The following is a 21,136-nucleotide window of genomic DNA, read 5'->3' on the forward strand; positions in this document are numbered from 1 at the left end:
GGCCTGCTTGGGTCCAGGATAGATCAAACACTAGAGGGAACAGAATGCAGGGAGGACAGGCAGGATGGTCGAATGGACCTCAAGGGAACTGGTCAAATGGAGGACAGTCTAATTGGTCAAGTCGACAACAGGAGGGAGAATGGGGGTACCAACACCAAGGCCCTCAGTTTAGCAACAAGGGAAGACAGTCAAATAATCAAATTATGAACTATGTCCCGCAGTACCAAAGAGGGAACCAGCAGAATCATCTTCCCCAGAACCAGCCAGAGCAGTATGGACCTTCCGGCTACTACCAGCAAGGCCATGGAGGAGGTCGATTTAATCAGAGATATAACAAACAGCAATTTGATGGTCCAGGAGATGTGATGATCCCGTATCAGCCCCAAGATGCGATGCGAGAAATACAAGAGACTCAGAAAGAACAGATGGCTGCACTCGAGATGCTTACAAAGCAGTTATCTCAGGTCGTCATGTCACTGGGTGAGTTGAGAGGGAATGAAGGAAAGCTCCCGACCACAGTGCAGCAACCAACAGGGCGAGAAAATGTCAATACAGTCTCTCTGAAATCGGAAACAGTTTGTCAAAGCTCATCTGCGAGTTTTCCAGCACCTAGACCCAATCATAACGGAAGCCTTGAGCCCAGCACCCATGATCAAGTCACACAAGGAAAAGAGCCCAGCACCCGTAAACAGGTAGCTGGGAAGAGGAAGATGGGCGAAACAGAAAATGTGACTGGAGTGATCCAACCTAGAGATCTTCCACCCAAGAAAGCTGACCCAGGGGTGTTTACGCTTCCAATCTCCATCAGAAACGTCAAAATGGAGCACGCAATGTGCGACCTAGGGGCTTCCATTAATATTATGCCATATTCTATATACGAGAAGCTGGAAGATGCTAAGCTTATCAAAACTGATACGGAGATACAACTAGCAGACGGGTCTTCCATTTACCCCGAGGGAGTTTTGGAAGATGAACTTGTCAAGGTGAAAAAGTTCATGTACCCCGCCGACTTCTTCGTCATAAAGACGACAGAGCCGGGAGCGGAAGAGTCTGTTGGCATCCTTTTGGGAAGGCCATTCTTATCCACGGCTAGCACGGTCATTGATGTCCGCCATGGAACGATGAAGCTGAGTTTTAATGGAGAGCAACTTACATTCGAAATTGATAAAGCTGTGAGGAAGCACAGGACAACGAGAGCATTCAATCAGTAGACACTATCAGCCCTCGGAAACAAAAGTATCTGGAAAAGGAATCCTTCAAAGAACCACCATCTGGTTCCACTGAAGATGAACAGCTTAATAGAGAAGCGGCTGAATGGTTTGATACAACGATGACTGGGAAATGGATGATCAAGCCATTGAAAGGGCAATTATGGAATTCTGCCAGCCGTCACAGCCAGCCGAGTCAAGATAGATTACCCAACTGAGAAGGGTTGAGAAACTACCTGACCAGGACGCACCATTGAGAAGAAAGCTGAGGAAGAATCCCTTACCTAAGGGGCAACTGTTACCCTTACCTGGATCGTCAGCCACCCTCAAGGACTTGTCCAACCAGACGTATCACAAGCCAGTCAAACCAAATCTGCAAGGACAGGAAGGACAACTGATAAATGAACTGAGGCCGGGTTAAGAGGTAGTCAAGCGGAAAAAAGCAAACCTGATGGAGATTGACCCAGATCCGTGCATGCATTCCGCCATGTTAGAAAAAGAAGTGGCACCCCACCTTGATCGACAATGCAGGCTCGACCCCACTCTGAGGAAGGAAAAGTTCATAGTGGGGCGGAGAGAGTTACTCTTCTAGAGTCAACCCAAACTGATACCCAAAAAGCGAAATCCAAACTGGGTAGACCCTCAAACAATCATGGCAATGTGCACACAGGTGGCGAAACTCCCATACCCTACCAATCAGAAGAAGATCAGAGCCATGTTGGGACGCGCCGGGGTCTATAGGAGATTCATCAAGGATTTCGCAAAGATAGCCCAGCCTCTGACGAAGCTTTTTCAGAACGACGTGAAGATTGAATTCCATGATGTCTGCAAGGCCGTATTAACACTTCTAAAGGACCGATCTGTAAGTTCTCCGATTATACGCGCCCCCGACTGGAATCACCCCTTTGAGGTGAGGTGCAATGCTAGTGACTATGTTGTGGGGGCAGTGTTATGTCAGAAAATCAAAGGAAAGAGTTACGTCGTTTTCTATGCGTCAAAAACATTGAACCAAGCACAAAGGAGCTACGACGTGACTGGAAAGGAGATGGTATCGGTAGTCTGCGCTTTTGAGAAGTTCAGACCGCACCTGCTTGGGTCCAAGGAGTTAGACTGGGAAGCTGATCACCCGAGCCGAATTATACAAGAAGATAACGGTGAGGACATTCCGGACGAGCACATGCACCCGATCAAAGCAACATCTAAAAAACAGCGGAGAATTGATCAAGCCAAACAAGGAAGCAAGGGACAGCACACACGGAAAGAACCATAGTTTGCAGACAGGGCCGACTACTTGGTGGCAAGCGAGTTGCTCGGAAGGGGCGAAATGGAGGCAATTTGTAGTGGACGACAGTCCACTACTCATGCCTAACTCGCACAAGTGAACAGGTAAAGGAGTGACCGGGTGTTCATGAGTAGTCTGCTTGATCAAACAACAAATTCTGAATCTATTAAATTGATCAAGTGACATCCCAGGGGGAGCCGGTCAAATCCTTGTTAGTGTAAATAGTTTTTCGTATGTTGTTTCTTTTTTTATTAGAATTTAAAAGTCAGAAGTAGAGGAAGGAACTGATCACGTGGAATTATGAGAGTTTTCATCTAGACTTAATTGTCCACTTGATCAGTACAATTTAAATTTAATTGGTGGTAAAGTGATTGAGTTGATAAGGGCAGGTGATGATAGGACGTATGCAGTCAGTAGAAGAGGTGTCAGGCGGCGCAAACTGTCGCAATGAAGGGACGTCTTGGAGAGAAGGAGGAAGCGTATCGGAGAAGCTTTGCCACCTGGCATTCTGAAAAGGCACGCCCGTATGCACAGAGTCGCAAAGATCTCAAACAGGCAGGGATCTCAACAGTCGGAACTTCAGTATAAAAGGGGTCTTTCTGATCCCACTTTTCATCAACCGCTGCCAGAACATTTGTGTTGTCCTCATCTAATTCTCTCCAAATTCAAATCACCTCCAAGGAATCACCAGAAAGAGATGCAGAACACTCAACTCAATACTTCCCTTTTTCTTCAGGAGCCGGTATCAACAGTGATAATCGGAGATCCTTGTCACCACCCAGCCCAAGAAACCCTAACCTTACCCCACCAACCACCGGAACCCCATTATCGCCTCCTAGATTCATCGGACCACTCCAATGTGTGGACCCGGTTTACATAAGGCGTGTGGACTCCGTACTCAGAAGTTTTCCCACCGGCACTGACCCCACGGAGGTTTACACCGCCCTCAAGGCTCGCCTAGGAATTTCTCGGTCTAAGGACCCCGCTTCGCCACCACCAGCAGAGGGTTCTCTGCTTTTCCCCAGTGATCTCCTACTACAAATGAGGGAGGCAGAATGGAACCGCTTTTCGACTGTGGAGGATGACTCTGCCTCGGGAAGGACGCGCCGCCAGACAATGGACCAACTGCTGAAGGAAGCTGAGGTTTTGAGGCGGCAGATGGATATAAAAAAAGACAAGCGACCCAAGGGACCGGAGCAGTCACAGAAGCAAGCAACACTGTGGAGGTCAGCCAGGTGAGAGCAGAGGAAGAGAACAAGAGGAAGGGAGAAGAAAGTATCATTCCTCCCCCCAAGAAGGCCACCATACCAACCAAGGTATGGGGGTTTACTAAACGCTGCCCAGCATGCTTCTCTGCTCAAAGGTGATAAAGGGAAAGATACCAAGGAGGAGGAGCTCCGATGAACGCAACCGCCTTAGAGGCAATAAGGAAGGCCTGTGTAGTGGACGCAATAAGGAAGGCGTGCAACATTCCCTGTTTCAACCATCTAGAAGGCGGTGGTATCACCCCTAACTCAGTTCTTTGTGTAAATTATGTTTTGACTCCGTTCTCACACTTAGTCCTACGTATGGACTAAGTGTGAGAAGTTTATGGAAGTTGTTGTCTGTTTTGCCTATGTGTTGTGTTTTCTATATTTGTTAGCATGTGTTGATCGCTGGCACTGTTTCATACTTAGCCCAGTGTCTGGTCTAAGTGTGAGAAGTTTCCCTTGTTTATTATTGTGTCGTTGCCTGTGCCTAACCCTTTTTCCCATTGTATCCAGTCCCTCGAGGACGAGTTCATATGCAGTGGGGAGGGATGACGGGTTAGTTACAGTAGAATCATACATGCTAAAATTTTTAAAAAAAAATAACAAATTCCAGTTAGTAATGAAATAAGCAATATGCATGAAATTGGCTAAATGGAAGACTTGATTACTTCTTGGAAGAGTTAGATGATTCAGTATAAAAACTTGATTGCAAAAACTTGATCAATTTGAACGACGCAAGTATGATGGAAACGCTCAATTTCTAAACCAACTGTGAAGCCTCTCTATATGTGAGTTATGAGCCAAAACTAGAACACTTTCTACTATTTTTACAAAAGAAAATTTTACGAGAGGCTAACTTTTAATATTGAGATGAAAATTGCACAAGTAGTAATGAATAAAGGCACTAGGACTTAGCCATTTGAGCCGTTTCTTTTCCTTCGTTCCACGAACCTGCTTCGTTAATCAGGCACCCCTTAGTTAACCACTTTGAGCCCATACACTCTTACCCGTTCTTTGAAGCCTTAAAACCGAACTCAAGTTTCATATCACATGAGAAAAGAGGGTCAAAGAGATGAAGTTTTTCAAGGGAAACAAAAGGGGATAGCAATAGAATAGTCGAAATAAAGGGTATCGGGTTGATCAAGTTAGAGGATCAGGTTGACCAAGTCAAAAAAAATGTTGAGAAAAAGAAAAGGGTAGGAAAAAGTTGTAACCTGACTCGGGAAATTGAAAGTTAGGAAATAAGCCAAAAATTTAAAAGGCTAAAGGACGTTTTTTACCAAAGTAAGTATCTGTTAGAAAAATAAATATCCCAACTTGATCCAGCAAGTCTAGTCATAACTTTGATCTTTTGACTCATGTGATTTTTCTTTTTACAATTTAAAATTTTTATTTTAACTTAGAACCCCTAGGACCATACCCTAATACGTTACTACCCTTAAGCCCCGTTACAACAAAAAACAAAGACCTTAAGGAATTATCTTGTGCAGTCCGATTCAAGGTATTAAAATTGTGGCAATACCGAGTGAACAGTCCTAACATCTCTGGTGAGAAATGAGCGACTGAGTGGATCCAACTGTGGTTTAGATTGAGCAATCTTGACAAACTGACACCTTGATCAAGCAAACGCGAAAAAGAAGAAACATAAGCTACTGGCAAATGGATTGACCTCAACCTCGGGTATGATTGTTGGAAATTTATTCGGTCTAATGCATACATGTAAATATGTGTTTTTGGTTTTGAGTCTTGTTTTTCTTTTCGTCTTCTTTTACTTGTGAAATGAGTAAACCATGCCTGAAATTTGCCTTATCTTTTTCTTTTTTTTTGTCATATACTTGAGGACAAGTATGTTTTAAGTGTGAGCAGTTTGCTAGGGCTCATTTCATGCATCGGTTTAAGGGTAAAATGTGTACTACTTGATCGGTTCATCGCGCAAAACAAGTGTTAATTGTGCAGAAATGCCGCTTGACCAAGGCAGCATGGCCGAACTGATCAAGAAAGTACAAAAGGCGATACAAGGCCAAAAATCGGGGAAGTTGATCAAGGGGAGTAGTCAAGCAGTTAAGGAGGGGACCACTAGGTATCAGAAGAAGGACATGTGAGGCTATGAGCTGGATGGTGCGCAGCAATCTGTTATCAAGGACAACGTTCTAGAAGGGGACGCGTGCTGATACATGAGACGCAAGGACAGAGCCGAGTCACGGATTTGTTACTGAAAAGCGTCGTCGATTCTAGAAGAAAAGCATGTAGCAATCCACGAGTCGCTCATTCTCAACATGAGTGAATATTCCCTGTCAAGATCGTTATCCAGCTGGAGGCCGAGTCGAGCTTATAAATAGAGGATGTGCCACCATATGAAAAGCTTAGCTTAGATAAAGTAATGCGTAGTTCTCTAGCTTAGTCCAGTTCTCTAGAATAGCTTAGCTTAGATAAAGTAATGCGTAGTTAGAAAGGGCAATCAAAGAAGCGCTGCAGAATACTTATTATCTGTCGGCGTATTCCTAAATTTCCCACCGAGATTCTTCTCGGTTTTACTTGCTTTCTTATTTTCCGAAGTATTAGCTTAGTTTTAAATTTACGATGTACTTAGTTTAATTTTAATCGAAGTTGTTTTATTTTAATCCGCGCATTTACTTTTCCGCTGTCACCTGCAATTCACTTGACCCGGTAGTTAAAGTTCATTTGATCAAGTTAGCAAAATTTAATTCTGTCTAGAGTAAAAACAGTAGTTGAAAACTCCCAAGTTAAAGGGTGGCAGCACCCCCCCTGTTCACTACTCATACACTCGACACACCAACTTTTCTGTTGGATCGACCCCGAACTTGCCGCTTTACTGTTAAAGTAGTGCAAAATTGGGAGTTTACAAATTACATTGGTAGGAAACGAGCGAGAGCGAGTTCAAATCGATCAAGTGGCAACGACATTTGCTAACTGATCCAATCGATTCGGTTATCTTCAATATAACTTGGTCCGAATTCGCGCCCCTCTCGAGGCCCTCTAATCCCCTTCGCAATGAGATTGCGCAGAATAAAGATTAATTAAAATTTTATTTTGGAAAATTTAATCACTAATAATAATGATGATAATAATCTTTTTTCGCATATCATTTCTACTCCATTCATTTTGAGTAGATATATTCATATATTATTTATTTTGTGCGTAGCCATCACCCAATAGTGTGCGTGTTTAAATCAATACACTAATTTATATAAGGAAATTAACAAAAATCGAGAAAATACTGGCTTGCGAGTGATCAACAGCCAAATTAAGGCTCGTGACTTCGTGAGCCTCTGACGCACTGATCAGTTATAGAAATTAATAGGATTCTATATTAAAATTAGTTGGTGATAAAAGGATAATCAATTAAATTTTATATAGTCTCTTTTTACCCCGATTTTGAGATACTTCCTTCGTCCCAAGTTAATTGAGTCATATTCCATTTTTGGGTTGTCTCAAGTTACTTGAGTAATTTCTCTTTTTGACTAAAAACAAAACATCTAATCACATCTATTTTATTCTTTCTTTTACTCTCTCATCTCTCTTACTTCATTCTCTCTACTACTTTATTTTACTTTTTTAACTCACTTAACACAAATTTCTTAAAACCCGTGCCGAAAAGAAACGCCTCAAGTAACGTGCGACGGAGGGAGTATATATTTATGTTTTCAATTATTAATACTCACTCAAATATTTCAATGTGAACCTTAGAGAGGTTGAACTTATTTTTTTTATAATTGGACCAACCTTCTATCAAATTAAAATTCCAGATATAATGTGGGTTGGTAAAATTTAGTCCACGTCAGATGATCCGCTCTGATATCACGATAGAAATTAATATGATTTCATACTAAAATCGTTTTGTAATAAGAAGAGTGATCCATGAGACTTATATAGTGGTTTCAGTTATATTTTATACTGATTTGAAATATTCTTACATTTATGTTTAAACTGCAAACAATAAGCGGCCTAAGATCACGTAGTGGTGTTCCATTGCAGATGGAGACGGGTAAATGCTCTAAGATCCACCATGGGGGCCCGTAAGAGGCATTGCGCTGCTCTGCCCGTCACCGTGAACGGGCGCGGTGATGGGCGTCAGGAGGGCTGCCGAGCTGGTAAAGCTGCCGTTGCGAGCTTCGTGACGTAGGGGATATGGGGTGAGGGGTGATTTTAATTTTTTTTTCTATAAATTCAAAAATCTATAAATAAATACCCTTCTTCACTTCTTATTTCACATCTCTGTCACTCTTAACCTCTTTCAAATTCATTCAACGAGCAACGAGCAATGGATCACATCGAGCTTTTAAACCACTACAAACATTGACATGAGATTGACATATTTATCTAATCCAATGGTTCGGAGTAGAGAGCACCTTGGGAAGTCGCCTCAAATATTGTTTTGCCGAGTCTATTTGAAGTAGAGGGATGAATATTGATGACTACTGACAAACACGGATTTTTCATGTTTTTAAAGGCTAGATTTGACTCGTTTTGAATAAAAATCATGCAAATTATGTTCTTAAATTGCGTATGTTATACATTTTGGTGTTTTGACGTGTTTGTTGAGAAATGATAGAAAAAATTAGAAAAAGGTGCAAAAAGGCCAAGGTGCAACAGCCTCAGTTCAAGCCGATTTTCCTAGAAGTTTTGAAGTCAAATCAGTGACTAATGCATACTATTTTTTTAGTCTTCGGAAGAGCTTCGCATGAATACCTTGCATGTCTCAATCGGAATTTTGTGGAGAAAGTTATGGCCATTCTACAAACATTGCACAGTGCAGTCAAAGCTGGCGGAAATAAGGCGAAAATTCAAGGAAGGAAACAAAATACCATATTTTCCATTTCTTGTAGGGCACGAAAAATGTCAAGACTAAACATTTTTATAGCCTATAAATACCGCATAACCTGATTGATAATATTCATTTCAGAGCCTCCAATCCCTTTCTATCTCTACACCTTCTTCCATCCCATATTTCACACACAATTCATCCATCTTCCATTGGAGCGGAGCTCTGAAGATCCATGCAAGAGAAGACTGAAGATTGAAGATTCAACCTTGGGTTTTATCAATTTCTTTCATGTCTCTTACTTTAATAACTATGAGCAGAACATCTTTTTGTGAAATTTTTGGTGAAAATATTCAATTGATTTTCCATGTTAGGCTTTGTAGTTATTTGATTTATCCTTGTGTCTTCTATATTTAATTTATTAGCTACCTCTTGAATGCATGTTAAAGTTTATTAGAGTACTCAGAAGACGAAATAATTGACTTGAAAAATGGATAATTCACACCTTAATTCAATAGAACTCATATATACCACGACTGTAGAGGTTTATCCAAGCTCGCCTCTAAGAAGACCTAATTGAAAATGTTTGGAAACCCACCAACATTTTCCATAATTGATGAACTTTTTCAATGTTTTTAGTTTTAGGATTTTTAGTTTCTCAACTTCTAGAATGTTTAACTTTTTTTTTATTTTTGATGAAGTAAGTTGACGTTGTATATAGTTTCCTTATATTTTAATTTTATAATTAAAATAATGCATAATATAATTTAATGTGAAAAGCGCGAGTAGGAGCGTGGCCTAGCAAAGACTAAAGATGGAGATAATGAGATTGTAAACGGTGAAGGTGTGATGTTTTGGGGTTCAAAGGACTAAATTATGTAATGGATGGCCTATTTATTATCGATCTTCTTCAAAAATCAAACTCGAAAGAGCTACAGCAATGTTTTACACGGTACCACATCATTTGTCAATCTTATTAATCAAAAGTGTCGAAAAAGAACACGAGAAACATTAATAAATTATACAGTAAACGAAGTAATTTGAAGACAATAAAAGCAGGCTAAAGCATCATCTATCACATCACGACTTCTTCAACAAATTAACCCGATTTTGGTTTTTTACCAATCATATCAAACCACGTTAGTTTCTTCGTTAACTAGAAGCTGTTTTTCTATTTTTATTTTTCTTATATTATTTTGCAGAGTTATAATCGTCAAACAAACTAGAAACCAAATTAACTAGGACTTAACCAACCCACTAAAATGGTTGATGCCACTTCCTCATTCTTAATTACGAAAAGTTGAAAGTGTGTCATTTTTCATATTGCTCTTTGAACATTTCTGATTTTAGTTAGTGTGCTTTGCCTTATGTTAATCATGTGCCATGACATAAATGGATGGTTAGAGCATCTCCAACAAGGAAGGGTAAATAAAAGAGGTATATTATCTATATACCTCCTCAAAATGTGAAATATATTTTTCCAAAAAGAAACATACTCCAAAAGAAAATAAAGTATACAGAAAGGTAAATGATTTTTTAAACATAAAATAAAAGTAAAAAATACACTAAAAATACATAAAGTGTGATACATTCTCCCTTGGAGAATGATTTTTCATGAAAAGAAGGCAAATGTGGTAGTTATAAAATTTTAACTCCCCATTGATGGAGAGGTAAAGATACATCTTCAAAATGGGAAAAGGTATAATACATTCTCAAATACCTCTCCCCTTGGAGAATGATTTTTCATGAAAAAAGGTATATATGATAGTTATATAACTTTACCTATCCGTTTACATCTCCCCTTGCAAGAGCACGGATGTGGGCCTGGCCCCACTTTTTCTGCCTGCTCTTAGGCAAGAGCACAACACCCACATCCGTGCTCTTCCGCAAGGACGAGCCCAAGGGTCCCACCATTCTATTATTCAATTTAAATAAAAACATTTCCACAAAATTAAAATTCATTAAAAATACCCGGAATAATATTACAAATTACAATAAAACTAAAAATTACATAATTAAATTCCTAAAAAATAAAAATTACATAATTAAAATCCTAAAATTAAAAATTACATAATTAAAATCCTAAAAAATGAAAATTACATAATTAAACTACTAAAAAATAAAAGTTGCACAATTTAAGCGTAAAAATTACATTCGGGGAAGACTAGTCATCATCCGGCAATACCCCCAACGTTCTTTGGAGACCCCGTATCATCGCCACATTCGATCGAAGTTGCTCGGGGGTCATATTTGACCTATCGGCCAAATTGAGTTGGGCCAAAACCCCCCACAACGAGTTGGTGGGGGGTTGAGGTGGCACATAGGGAGCGGGAGCGGGAGCGGGATCGGGGGCGGATGGAGTCGCGGCGCGACGGCTGTTGGCTGCCGCATTCTTCCTTCCTTGCGGTCGGCGTTGGGAACCGCTCGGGCCGGCGTCGGGGCTACTTAAGTTAGCTCCGGCAAGTTGGCTAGCCACGTCTTCGGAGCCGGCATCGGATAGGGATACCAACCTTGACCGTTTGGAGGAGCCGCTAGAGGAGGATGTTACGCCTCCCCTATACTTCGGATGCGACCGCGTCTCCTGCCAAATGTTGAGGTACTTGAACGGCTTGTAGTTCATGGATTGGTAGGTCGACAAGGCGGAACTGATGATGTCGACCTCGCTCTTGCCGCTCCCCGCCGGCCGCTCTTCCTGGAGGTAATACCCCTTGAACTTTTGGATTTCTTCGTTAGCTCTGTATATGGTGTTGCGCACCATACTCTCGTTGCGCTCGATCGTTCCAGCCGGTCGATTTTCATTGTACCGGCGACAGATGCGCCACCCATAATGATCACCGGATTGGTTCGTGCCAACCTCTGGATCTTCGGAGATTGACAAGAATGCTTTGAACAATTGCTCCATCTCCGCCGGAGTGTACGGTGTGCGGACACCGCGAGTAGGGGGAGTTGGAGTTTGGGAGGCGCCGGTCGACCTCGCTCTAGGCTCGGGTGTCCACCCGTATTGCCCTTCGGGGGCATCTTGGTCGTCGATCGGGTAAGGCCGGTAGCCACCCGGAACTTCCAAACCTTGGGTTTGAGGAGAGGCCGAATATTTCGTTTCCGGACTAGGAAACGGTTGTGAACCGATCCACTCGGGGTTCCGACCGTGGGAGCCGGGGGTGATCGCCATGGCCGGACATTATTATGTTGTAGGAGTGGAAGAAAGATTGAGAATTGAGAATGGAAATGAGAGAATGTAGATGAGAATTGTGTAGTGTGGTGTGAATTTTTGGGTGTGAAAGTGGAGGTATTTATAGATGAAAATGTGTAATTTTGGGGGGAAAATTGAAAAATAAATTAAAAGTGGGTAGAAAACGGATATAATTTTTTGGGAAGTGGGAATTTTTTTTATTTTTAATCGAATTTTTTAATTAAAATCCAATTTTTTTAAAAAATAAAAACCAAATTGCCAACACCTATGCCGTTGGCCAATCACTACCTGCCACGTATGCTGCTCGTTTGCACGGACGTGCTCGATGCATCGAGCAGCGGCGGAGAGCGGTGCCGCGGCGGAGAGCGGATGGACGGACGAGCTGCAGCTCGCCGATGTGGATGCTCTTACGATTGCAATACACGGCATACATGTACACCTGCAAAGATCAAGTATAATTTTGTGAATTTCACTCTTGATTTTGTCTTCATATATTTATTTTAGAAAGTGTTTCGAATTTTTTTTGAAATAATTAATATCCAATAAATTAATACATCAGTTAAAATAATTATTTTTTGGTTGACATGGGTCAATACAAAAAACCGTCAATAATAATAAGGGATAATTGTCACGTAAATCACAATTTTCCATTAAAGTTTATGATGTACACATAATGTCAATTACAAGTACGAGAAAAATATAAAAGTTGAAACATCAAAACATATAGGACAACAGATTGTGATAGAAAAGCTTAAATCTAAGCTAATCAAACAAAGTATCTAGCTGTCTTTATATTTAAAATAAATGTAAATAACTTCCTCGTATAATTTAGGAGAAAAGTTAAACGATACTCCCTCCGTTCCTTGTTAATAGAGGCATTTCTTTTCGGCACGGAGTTTAAGAATAGTGTGTTAAATGGATGGTGAAAAAAGTAAGAGAGAGTAAAGTAAGAGAGATGAAGAGAGAGTAAAGTAAAAGGAAGAATTACTTTTTGCTAAAAATAGAAATGACTCAATTAACTTGGAACTTCGCAAAATAGAAAAATGACTCTATTAAGATGGAACGGAGGGAGTAATATTTACTCGACTATGTCTCTTCATTGGCTGGCACTGTACCGCCTGACAGCTAATTTTGTTTGCAGACTTGTTTTGTCACACGTGTTTGTTTTTATTATAATTATAAGTGCATGTAAAATTAACTTAATTAATTAATCTAGTCGACAAATTAGTCACGTAACGCCACAGCTCCAAGGACCAAGACAAAATAACCGACAAATTAATACTACTATTAAAAAGGAAAAAAAAAAGAAAGAAAGATTGATTGTATCATATATAACCGACAAATTAATAAGGAAAAAAAAGGAAAAGTGAATGCATACTTATCACATTATCATCCTAATCAAAGAGATAATGATGATTAATTTGATCAACTAGTACTTACGTTTTCGTGAATCACACGGCGTAAAGGTTATAATTTGTGTTCTGACTTCTGATACTGCTCATACATCTACGGACAGTACAATTGAAAGTGGACCAAGTCACTATATATTTATTGGCTTAATTAAATTTCTATGGTCAAAAGATTTAAAATTAGTCTTATCATATACTAATAGTGATAATGTGAACAAACTTTCGAAAATAAAAATGAAAAGAGGGAAAAAAGTGTAGAATAACTCAAAAAGATCAAACCAATGGTATTTTAAAAATCAGAAGGGCGAATTGCCAATCTGATTTCAACTAAAAACAATGTCAAACTATGGAGCCGGTATTAATCGGAAAAATCACCGGCTTTACTAGTTTTTAAATTAACTTGAATATATATGTACTTATTTATAAAAATCAATTATTTTGAAAAAATAATACTACTAACATTTAAGAGCATTCACTATGGTGGCCGATCGCCACCGCCCATTATCGGCCCCCATTGCGGTGAGGGGGCCGATCACCATTCTTCATCGCCTCCGCCCCGAAGCCGATCCACGGCAGCGGCGATACCTTTTTTTAAAAAAAATTATTGATTTTTTACTCCATATATATACCCCATCCAGGCCACCAATTATTCACATTCATCCCACTTAATTTTATCTCACTCACATTTTATTTCTCTCTAGTCACAATGTTTTTAATCAATGTTTTTAGTTTTGTTTTTTTCTGTATGTTTTTTAAATGTAGGATTTTTTAATGTAATTTTTTTTGAGTTGTCTTTAATTTATTTTTCTTGTTATTTTATATTATTTTATTTCACACCAACAATTAAAAGTGAAATTATAAAATAGTGATGATACGGAAATGAGGTAGGCTGTGGGATGGGCTACTGACATAGCAGGAGGAAATGATGATAGACTCTGAGATGAGCTCCGAATTTAAGGCCACCACTGTGAATACCCTAATATGGGCCATATATAAAAGTTAGGAAAATAATACCACGAACTTACCTAGAGTTATCAATTACACTCCATGACTCCCGTTTGATGAGGTGTCAAAATTTAGCTTACATGGCTCGTAGGAATGTGTATGTGGACTTGGAGTTGCCATTAACCACGAGGATGTCATCGATGAAGGCCGTTGGTAACAATGTTAGTCAGTATCGGATGCCATGGTTATTGTTGTTAGCTTTCGGATGATAGATAAAAGGGGAAGAATTAAGACCCTAGGTAATTGCCATCCATGGGTTATCAAATGCAATGGACTTCATTGTCACAAGGTTTAAATTCAGACAGAATTTGTCAATGGTGTACTAATTGACAACCTTAGGTAAGTTAGTGAAACTATTTACCAGCATTGAAGTTTGTGGAAAAAAAAAGATAATATTTCGGATAGATGCATGATATTACTCGTGAATTGGTAAAGAGTTACACTTAAAAAATAACTTGGTGGTTCCCTTTTGTAGAGACATTCTACAACCTTTTGCATTATTTCCAATGTGGGATGCAAGTTTTTGTTTTACAGCCCCATTTTAAAACAATGTTTTATTTGGAAATCCATTTTTATCCCAATTTATATTTATGAATTAACGAACTGATTTGAAGTCAGGAAATTGAGATCATCCATCTCACGATCTAAATGGTGGTCTTAGAGGATTGGGACCATATATATCTATATGGATGTGATAAAAAAAATATCTAATTTCCCATACAAAACTAAGAGCTATCTTAACTTTGTATATTAAAAATATCAACTCAATGATATAAGTTATCGACCGTATTTTGTGTTGGAAACTTATGTGCTTTTGTTGATATGTAAATTTACATGTCAATACAATGACATAAGTTTAAAAACAAAATCTTTGTTGATAAACTTGTCTTTGTTTTAATATTTTTAACATGCAAAGTTGAGTTAGCTCTTAGTTTTGCATTAGAAATTAGTTAGCATTACAACGCGACCCTATATATATATACATGATCCTTGAACATCTATCAATTCAATCCATTGTCATACCAAATAAAGAGCCTTGGTCCTTGAACATCGATCGATGCTCTTTCCATTGTGTTACCAAATATTCAACGCAATGTAGCAATTAAGAAATAATAAAGGAAGCGCAAATCAAGGAGAATATCTAGAATTAGAAACAATGTAACACGAGCTTTGGCAAATTAAATTGATTGGGAAAAAATGCTGGAGAAATAATTCGAATCATCTCTAAGAAATGCGTTCAGACAATGAGGCTTCTTGTTCAAATCAATTAATTTAAAATAAACAACAGCTTTTGTGTTGTCATTTCGCAACAATTAAAGAAAGCTACAAATAAAAGTTTCGGTGTTGTCATCATCTACTCACAACAATAGACAATTTCTATTTTTGGATTGTTGGTTAGAAAAAGACAGGCCAAAAGAGATGTGAAATCAACTGCTGCTTTCTGCATTTGTAATTGTGTGTTGTACATTTACGTGTCTCATACCCTTTTGTTTCTTGATTCTGAGCTATTGTACATATGTACGTATGTACGACTGTGTGATAATTGGATTCTTGAATCTGAGCTATTATACGTGTCGATATATTACTGAATCTTTGATTTGCATGTGTATCTATTAAGTTTCGGTATTTTTCTTAGTGGAATGAATCAATTTCTATTAGTTTTGTATGTGGGTTTGTAATTTTCTTGATCAGTCTTTGTGTTTATTGTGTCTCTAACATAATGATAATTGGTGTCTGCTATCGCCTATCTGCTGATTAGTGGTGCCCATTACTCTCAAGTTTTATCTATCTTTTCTTTTGATGGCTAACAAATACTAGTAGTATTATAATTTGGGGTATCAATTATATATAGTAGGTCCAATTACATATTACAGGAGCGGGTTATTTCACTCAAAAATATGAAATTTACGTGGCAAATTTAAAAGTCCATATGCTGAGAAACGTTTTTTGCATGAAATAATTGAAAGAAAAAAAAAGTCCAAATATGAGATACCCAAGAAATTGTTGAAATTCAAAAAATGAGCTTGAATAAGACGAACTAACTTATAAGAATTTATTGAGATAATAGTTCGGATTAGTTTGAGTATGGAAGATGATGAAGTGAAGTTGACGATTAAGTGCAACTCAATTAGTAAAATGTTTTCCCTCTAAGTAATAGGTTAGGAGAATCGATAAAGACTTTTTACATGCTATTTACTCGAATACTAACAATAGTATACCTTCATGCTTGAGTGAAATGATACCATATGGGTGTAATATTTGATATAATATCGATTGAAGTCCATTATTTTGCGACTTTGTTTGGTCTTTTGGTATTTTTTTACTCAGTGGTCATATTTTTTACTTTTAAAATTGAGAGAACTATAAATTTAGTCAATGAACTATGCAATAATATCAAACGCAATCCCCATTCTCTAAAAATCTCTCGACCCGGCTTTGACCATTGATGTAATAACACTGGAAGGACTTTTCCACTATTTTGTGACATCTTTATCATTTTGGTAAGTACTTCCTTCGTCATGCACTACTTGCACTTATTTCCTTTCTGGGCGTCCCAAGTTATTTGCACTCTTTCCATTTTTAGTAACAATTTATTCCTACGGCCGTAATTGTTGACTTTGTCTATTACTCATTCCTTAATCTCCGTGCCCAAAAGGAAAGGTGCGAGTAGTGCGGGACGGAGGGAGTATTTTTTTTTACTAAATGGGCATTTTTATACTTTGCAATTATTATTCTCTCCTCTTAGTGTCAAATTAATACTACCTCCGTCCCCCAAAATTCGTCCCGGTTTGACCGGGCACGGGTTTTAAGGAGTAGTTTGACTTTGTATTAAATGAAGGAGTATAGTGGAGTTTGGGTCCCACATGAATGCTTTTGTTTTATTGTTGTACAAATAAGGTATAAATGGTTTTATGCAAGTTTTGTACTCCATTAATTTTGACATAAAAAAATAATGTGATTAATTAATTGATGTGATTATAAATTCTGTGAATAAAAATTTAATGTGAATTTATTGTGTTTACATAGTTAGAATGATTAATTCGTGCAGATGAGTAATTATTTAATGCGAAATTAATGTGAATTATTTAATGCGAAATTAATGTGACTAAATATTGTTTGTGATTACATTATTAATGTGATTAAAAAGTTACTGCTATTTAATGTGATGAATAACTTTTGTGATTCAACCATTAAACAAAAATTTTAGTAAGTCACCCAGCAAATTCAACAAACTATAGTGTCTACAAAAAAATGATCAACAAAAATTTGAGAGATGAAGCTCATACATTTAACCATGCCTCTGCCTTTGAATACATTAGGGGCTACTACCCTATTCCATACAATTTGAGTGGGAATAAACCCAACTACCAACTCCAAAATGGAGGGAAAATAATTCAAATCCATGGAGGGAACATTTCATACACACAGAGATGGAGGGAACATCAACCTACACATAGTTATATAAGGACTAGATCTAACCACAACTTGAGATTTTTATCACTAAGTGCCCTCAGAAAAATATCATCACTGGGCTATGGAGGAGGAGCTGTCAGATAGAGGAAATCGCATAATACCAAGCCTCAAAAAAAATCTGCTAGCTCAAAGGCTGCTGCAATGGAGCCAGGCAGGAGAAGTACCATATGGAGCTATTCAAAAGGCAGCAACAGAGTTTGGAGTTAGCAGGAAGACATCCCAGAGAATATGGGCAGAAGCAAAAGTCCAAATTCATAGTGGAGTACCTGTCAACATAAAGGGCAGAGTTAAGGGCTACGAGCACAAAGACAAATTCCAGCTTGATGCTGGCAAGGTAAGAGAGTTGTCAGTTCTTGAGAGATCTAACATCCGTAAGCTTGCTTCAAAACTTGATGTAAGTAAGAGCACAGTTGGTAGGTTTGTGAAACAAAACCAACTAAGGCCACACACAAATGCCATAAAGCCTCTACTTAGTGCTTCAAACAAAGTTGCAAGAATGAGATGGGGTTTAAGCCATATTCAACCACTCATAGTAAATGGTATGCTAAAATATCACCCAATGCACAATGTAGTGCATATAGATGAAAAATGGTTTTACATGACTAAAACCTCAGATAGATACTACCTGCTGCCAGATGAAAATGAGCCATACAGATCATGTAAATCAAAGCGGTTCATCACAAAGGTGATGTTTATGTGTGCTGTGTGTAGACCTCATTTTGCAGAAAATGGGGAAGTCATTTTTGATGGAAAGATAGGCATTTTTCCATTCACAACTATGGAGCCAGCAAAGAGAAGATCTAAGAACAGACCAAGAGGGACTCTGGAGACAAAGCCCATTCAATCAGTGAACAAGGAAGTGATGAGAGAGTGCCTAATTCAGAAGGTACACTTTATTTTTTCCTTTATGTATACAAACACATATTAACAGATCATATATGTATAGATCATACCAGCAATCAAGGCAAAGTGGCCAGAAAATATAAGTAAGGAGATTTTCATTCAACAAGACAATGCCAAGCCTCATATACACCACAACGATGCTGACTTTCTGTCAGTTGCATCCACAGATGGGTTCCAGTTCCATATCAGGTGCCAACCACCACAATCCCCAGATTGCAATGTGTTGGATTTGGGTTATTTTAGAGCAATCCAATCTCTACAAGATGATAAGGTAGCTAAGGGTGTGGATGACTTGTTAAGGAATGTGCATAGCTCCTTTGATGAACTTAGCCCATACACACTCAACAATGTTTTCCTCACTCTACAAGGTTGTCTAACTGAGATTCTTAAGGTGCAAGGGGGTAATGACTACAAAACTCCACACATGAATAAAGAGAGGTTAACTAGGATTGGGACACTGCCAGTGACATTAGAGGTTGAAGAAGGAGTTGTGAAGGCTGCTGTGGCATACCTCCAACAGCCAGAACATGATGTGAGTACAAACTATGACATCTCAGGTGTCACAGAAGCTGTGGGCTTCTAATTCAGAATGTAGGAATCATACTTTTTGTCAGTTGGTTGAGTAAGCCTCAGAATTAGGTGTGGCTTACTCCTATTCAACTGTTTTTGTCATTTTGTAAAGCCTCCAAACCTAAGCACAGGGGTGGCTTCTAAAATCCTAATCCGTCAGAAAGCTTTCATCATAGGGCAGCCTCCAAACCTGTATAGGGGTGGCTTCTAAGGGTGACTTGTAGTGTGAATGTGTTTGTATAATGATTTTGTATGGTTTTCTCAGCTTAATCCCTCAGATAGCATGTTTTAATCATGGACACATAAGCCTCCTAACCTTAGTACAGGGGTGGCTTATTAATAACAACAACTCAGCAACAAGAAACACAAACATAATCATCACAGGGAACACACCAGCACGGCAAACCATACAAAACCACTATGCACACACCATCATCAGCAAGCCATGCAAAATCATCACAGGGAACTCATCAGACACAACAAACAATACAAATGCCTCAGTATGGAGCCATTCAAACTTCATAAGCATTCATCACATCCAACACAAGAACATAAAACAACAGCCAATGCATTCAATCCCACATCATCCAAACCAACAACACCCACATACTACAGGGAACTCAACAACACCCACAATCCCACATCATCCAAACCATCAACACCCACAATCCCACATCATCCAAACCCATCAACACCCATGGCCTCCAGATAGATCAACCACCACAAACCCTAAATCAACTCAAACCCCCAGCCTCCAGACCCATCCACATCCATAAATCAGTACAAACCACCAGCCTCCAGACCCATCCACATCCATAAATCAGTACAAACCCCCAGCCTCCAGACCCATCCACACCCTAAACCATTACAAACCCCCAGCCTCCAGACCCATTAACACCCTCATTCTCCAAACCATCGGAAAACCACACCATCCAAACACAAATATTGGAATTTGAGGGACAACATACTTAGATTAGATCCAGAAACCTAGGCAGCAAGATCGCAAACATAGTCATCTCATTAGGCGAATACACGATGGGGGGAGCTTGCGAATTCGATGGTGGTGGTGGACCGTAGTAGGGGGTGGCTGGGGGTGGTGGGAGACCATAGTTGGGGGTGGCTGGGGGTGGTGGGGGGCCGTAGTATGGGGTTTCAGACCCAAAGTACTCAAACATCTCAGATCGGGGTAGATTTTCAGGTTCCGTTTCAGGGACAACGGTATCGGTATAGGTTCCGACATAATAGGGGGTGACAATGGGGGGGTATGCAGGCCAAAGATGCTCTGGCGTGTCTGGGACGACGAGTTCATCCAGATCTTCGACCGATAAACAAGACCAGGAGTCGAGATCTCCAGCCATCTCACAAAAAATTAGGGTTTCTGTGGGAAATTTGGGGGAGGCGACGGGGCGACGAAATTAGGGTTTCTGGTCGAAGAAATACGAGGTGGATGGTGGATGAAATCAAATCGGGGGAGGCGAAGGATCGACGAAATTAGGGTTTCGGTGGATTTGAGGAGGCGGTGGGTGGAGGGTGCCCAGATTTCCACCATTTAAATCAGGGAAACAATGAGGGAATATGCTGCGTGTTATGGGGAAGGTAGGTGGGTGGTTGAAATGCATTGAAGGAGGCGATGGGTTGATGGAGAGCATTGAAGGAGGCGGTGGGGAGTTGGAGAGCATTGAAGGAGGCGGTGGGGACTGTAGAGGGAGACGAGAGAATAGCTCAAAAATAATGACCCATTTGCATTTTGCAAATGGGTCAAATTGTAAATATTTAGAATGTGGAGGTGTGTAAATAAATGTCCATTTTTAGTAAGTTTGAAGTGGGACAAATTTTCAGGGACGGCCCGAAATGGTAAACTGGGACGAATTTTCAGGGACGGAGGTAGTAATTGTGATCGAAGATGAGGTGAAGAGAAAGAGAATAATGTAAAAGTATGAAAATGCCCTTTGGATTGGAAAATACAAAAAGGGCAAAAAAGTCTCGTGGAAAAGTGCTTCCATCGTGGTCAGAGCTATGTGGAGATAGGGGTGAGTTATAATGCTCACTTTTCTTAAATTGC

General features: G+C 39.5%; 2 protein-coding genes across 2 annotated transcripts; both read left to right on the plus strand.

Annotated features, from left to right (window-relative positions):
* The first annotated feature begins 72 nt into the window (after window positions 1-72).
* Window positions 73-1,211, plus strand: LOC121790902. The gene is made up of 2 exons (XM_042188996.1): window positions 73-145; window positions 358-1,211. Exons 1-2 carry the CDS (start codon window positions 73-75, stop codon window positions 1,209-1,211), a joined length of 927 nt encoding a protein of 308 aa, XP_042044930.1.
* A 16,451-nt stretch (window positions 1,212-17,662) lies between these two features.
* On the plus strand, window positions 17,663-19,087 carry LOC121790904. Its single transcript, XM_042188997.1, has 2 exons — window positions 17,663-18,487; window positions 18,548-19,087. The coding sequence occupies exons 1-2, from the start codon at window positions 17,663-17,665 to the stop codon at window positions 19,085-19,087; spliced, it is 1,365 nt and encodes a 454-aa protein (XP_042044931.1).
* Window positions 19,088-21,136: the final 2,049 nt, after the last annotated feature.

This window comes from Salvia splendens, unplaced genomic scaffold (genome assembly GCF_004379255.2).
Source record: "Salvia splendens isolate huo1 unplaced genomic scaffold, SspV2 ctg662, whole genome shotgun sequence".
Lineage (NCBI taxonomy): Eukaryota > Viridiplantae > Streptophyta > Magnoliopsida > Lamiales > Lamiaceae > Salvia > Salvia splendens.